The 4,011-nt window shown below is 48.0% G+C and overlaps 1 protein-coding gene across 1 annotated transcript; it reads right to left on the bottom strand.

Annotated features, from left to right (window-relative positions):
- Nucleotides 1-800: 800 nt before the first annotated feature.
- LOC121774408 (fibrous sheath CABYR-binding protein-like) lies at nucleotides 801-1,997 on the bottom strand. Its single transcript, XM_042171290.1, has one exon. The coding sequence runs from the start codon at nucleotides 1,995-1,997 to the stop codon at nucleotides 801-803; it is 1,197 nt and encodes a 398-aa protein (XP_042027224.1).
- Between the last annotated feature and the right edge of the window lie 2,014 nt (nucleotides 1,998-4,011).

Below are 4,011 nucleotides of genomic sequence, written 5' to 3'. Positions count from 1 at the left end.
TGAGTCAGTTCTTCCCAGGCTACCTGGGGCTCAAATTCCACATATCTACGGGGAATCCCCCTCTCTCTCTCTCCACTCAGGCCCTATGGCCTCTTCCAAACTGCACATTCCTAGCCGTACAGTCCATTCAACCAAACTCATCCTAATCTCACCTCCAAACACTCTGAAGCTGATACACTCTTCATCCAGATCAGTAGTGACCTTGAATCGAAAGGTCGCAAAAAATTCTTTGGCCAATTTGACCTGGACATTTAAAGCTTCATTTTCTAACAGCCATTCAAAACCCAACGCATGCAAAAGGGCGAGAAACGATTCGCGAGCTTTCAATTCATCTAAAGAAGGGAGATGAAGTACCTTCCCACACTTGATCTGCCTGCTTTTGTTGTCCTTGGTGCGGTAGGTGTCCTGGAGTTTCTTGGAGTCAAACAATTTCATCTCCTCCACCACGTCGTCTGTGAGCTTCAACGCCCAACGCTTATATCGGAGTCTCTCTACAGGCGGATGCAATAACTTTCTATGATCGTTTGGAAGTTGTTGCTCCTTGTACTCCTCATCCTCCATGGACGTATCACTATCCAATTCAGATTCCTCACTGATCTCATACTCACTATCACTCTGCTCTCGCCGGCTTGATGGGGTCCTCTGAGCAGGCTCAGTGATCACTATTCCAGTGTTCACGATACGCAGTTTCTTGGTACTAGGCTTTTTCTTCATAACGGCTTTTCCTTTCCGTTTCCTCTCTACTTGGTATCTGGCTTCCTCTTTTGCTAATGACTCCTCCTGGGCAGTGGAACGGTTCTCTATATGGTATCATCCTCCTCTGATCCCTCAGGTTCTACTGACTCGGATGCGAAGTCCAGACCCTCAGCCATCCTTTCAGTATCTTCACCCTGGCCACCTTGTGTCTGAGGGGCTTCATCGACTCCCATTGCAGAATCCCTTGGGTCGGCAGCAGGTAAGGACTCCTCCCCAGGCTTTGTGGGAGTCGGTCGTTCGTCTTCACTCACGATCTCAAGCGGATCTGCCGCTGTGTTTGGTTTGGCCTTTTTGGCTGCCCACTTTCCCAAACACCTCTGTGAATACCTGTGCGGTTTAGGCCGGTCTACCTTAGGATCAGCCTTCAATACTAGTCTCCGCTTGACGGGCTTGGGCTTTACTACTGGAGGTGCCACTGGGTTGGGTACTTCTGGTCTCACTTCTGTTTCTTTTGCTTTGGTTACCTGTGCTTCAACCAGTGTGTTACCCCCTTCTGCTTCTGGCTGGGATGACCCCGGCAATGTCTCTTTTTCCCTAGTTTGGTTGTCGTCTGCTTGGTCTCCAGACTGGTATGCTGGGCCCTCTGGTATACTCACTTCCCTCGTCCCCTCAATCTCTCCCACTGCCTCCGCGTGAATCACCTTGTTCATTATAGAATCAAACTCTTCGTCAGTCATGAGGTCCCGCTTCTGGGCTGACTCATTCAGATCTATCTCCCCCCTAACAACTTCTTGAAGAACCGGCTCTGCTATCGACGTCTCCTCTGTTTCACTGCTCACTTCTTGAATTTTCCGTGGTTGACTTGTTCTTGCTTCTAGCTCTTCAGGGTTGGAGTCGTAATGGGCGGCAATGGCGTTGAGGTCCGCCGAATTGGGTACCGAGGCTTCCGATGGCACGGCCGAGGGAGATTCCCCTTCTGATTGTACTTCGGCATAACTCACTGGCTCAGGCGGAACTTCACTAGTTGTGGGTCCTGCTGTGCTTGCTCCGGTTGGGCTCCCCTGTCCTCCAATTTGGCTGAAGTTTGCCAACTCCGCCGCCCAATTTCTGGTCGGATCTTGTTGCCTAAGGAACTCCGCCATTGCGTTTAAAGAAATCATCGCTGGGGCTTGCGGAGCCGGCACCGATGATTGTGGGTTTGGCGGTGGCTGGATGGATGGTGGTTCTTCTCGCTGCTGCTGTGTTGCTGTGACTTCTTCCCGGTGGGGTTTGATTTTCTTTGCGTAGGCCTTCTTACCCATAGTCGAATAATGGCGACTTTAGTGGTGGAAAGTAGGGTTTGGAACTGGTGGAGATGGGAAGAAATTCTGGGAGAGAAAATGTAAATGAGGGTTTGTGAGGAAAAATGGGTGAGACGGTACGGTTATTTGGGAGAGAGCATGCAGTTGTAGGTAGTTGTAACCGGCTATGGGAGGTGTCCGGTCGCGTCGTTTCAAAAGAGTGACGGTTGAGAATACTGACTCCTGATTGGTCGGCGTGTCCACTCTCTCTGCTCACGCGCCCCCTCCAGCCGCTGCCACCCTGCAAAAGCTGCAGCAAGTCCACAAATTCAAACTCGTCCCTTAATGATTTCCCCCTATATTTCCTAGATTAGAAATAAAGTAAAAAGGACACTTAAATAAAATAGGAGTTTCACCAAAATGGTATTCTGATGGTCAGTACGTACTCCCAATTAATATTTGAGGTCTGAAAAATATTTTTGGTTTTTTTTTTTTTAAAACTAACTAGCATGCAAAGGTTCAAATTAATTAACTACCAAATATTTGCAATATTTACATTTCGCTTAGGCAATTTAGAATTCTACTTTGCCAGTAAGTGTGGACTTTCAAAAGAATTGGCCCAGTGGAATTCTAAATTCATATCCTACTGGTCAGTATGCGGCCAAGGTACGTGGTTGTAGTTGAATTTCATCCACTACAGCCACATCACTGTTGTCTCTAAATACCTTGAGCCTATGCCCATTCACAATAAAAGGTTCAGAGTTGGGAAGACTCCCTGAAATTTCTACTGCTCCATTGGAACGGAGTGAGTTGATGACATAAGGCCCTGTCCATTTCGATTTGAGTTTCCCAGGCATGAGCTTCAACCTTGACTGGAAGAGTAGTACTTTCTGGCCTGCATGGAGCTCCTTGGTTCTCAGATTTCTATCATGCCACAATTTAGTTCGCTCTTTGTACCACATGGCGGAATCGAACGACTCCAATCTAAGTTCCTCAAGCTCCAGCAGCTGCAGCTTCCTTTCCTCTTCACAGGCTGTAGCATCCATATTCACTTCATGTACTGCCCAGTATGCCCGGTGTTCAATTCCAACCGGTAAATGGCACATCTTCCCAAAAACGATCCGATACGGGGACATCCCTATGGGTGTCTTGTAGGCTGTTCGGTATGCCCAGAGAGCATCTTCTAACCTCACACTCCAATCCTTCCTAGAAGGATTTACAGTGTTCTCCAGAATCTTCTTGATCTCGGTTAGAAATCTCCGCCTGTCCGTTAGCTTGCGGATGGTAGGGACTCGAAAGTCTGTGATGCACACCGTATTTTTTCATTAAGGCCTCAATCGTGCGATTACAGAAGTGTGTACCTTGATCAGATATGATCGCCCTCGGAACTCCGAACCGGCTGAAGATATGACTCTTTAAGAACATGGCCACCTCCCTTGCTTCACAACAGCTCGTGGCCTTGGCTTCTATCCATTTGGAGACGTAATCCACTGCGACTAAGATATACAAATTGCCATAGGATGAAGGAAACGGACCCATAAAGTCCATTCCCCAAATGTCGAACAATTCACATACAATTACCGGAACCTGGGGCATCTCGTCTTCGCAGATATCCCACCGGTCAGTTGACAGCGCTCACAACTTCTGCAGAACTCGTACGCATCCTCGTTGAGGGTTGGCCAATAGAAGCCGCTATCCAAAATCTTCCTTGCCGTCTTCTTGGATCCGAAATGTCCTCCACATGCTAACGAGTGGCAATGGATCAGAACGTCTCTTTGCTCCCAGTCAGGAACTCACCTCCTTATCACTTGATCGGATCCCACTCTCCACATATATGGGTCGTCCCAAAAGTAGTATTTTGCCTCACTCTTGATCTTCATTCTTCGGGCCTTAGTAATACTAGGCATTTCTGGAAGTTCTCCAGTCACCAGGTAGTTGGCTAAGTCTGCATACCATGGTTCTTGCCCTACCTTCTCCTTTCCTTTTCCTGTATCATACTGGTCAGTAAGCTTCATCACTCCTTCCCAGTCAATCT

Source organism: Salvia splendens, chromosome 17, assembly GCF_004379255.2.
Source record: "Salvia splendens isolate huo1 chromosome 17, SspV2, whole genome shotgun sequence".
In the NCBI taxonomy this organism is placed as follows: Eukaryota; Viridiplantae; Streptophyta; class Magnoliopsida; order Lamiales; family Lamiaceae; genus Salvia; species Salvia splendens.
Note: the sequence above shows the minus strand (reverse complement) of the source record. Positions and strands in the feature narration are given on the sequence as shown.

Bases quoted from the DNA above. Each gene is read 5' to 3' on its own strand.
- LOC121774408 (XM_042171290.1), bottom strand. From the start codon at position 1,997: ATGGGTAAGAAGGCCTACGCAAAGAAAATCAAACCCCACCGGGAAGAA.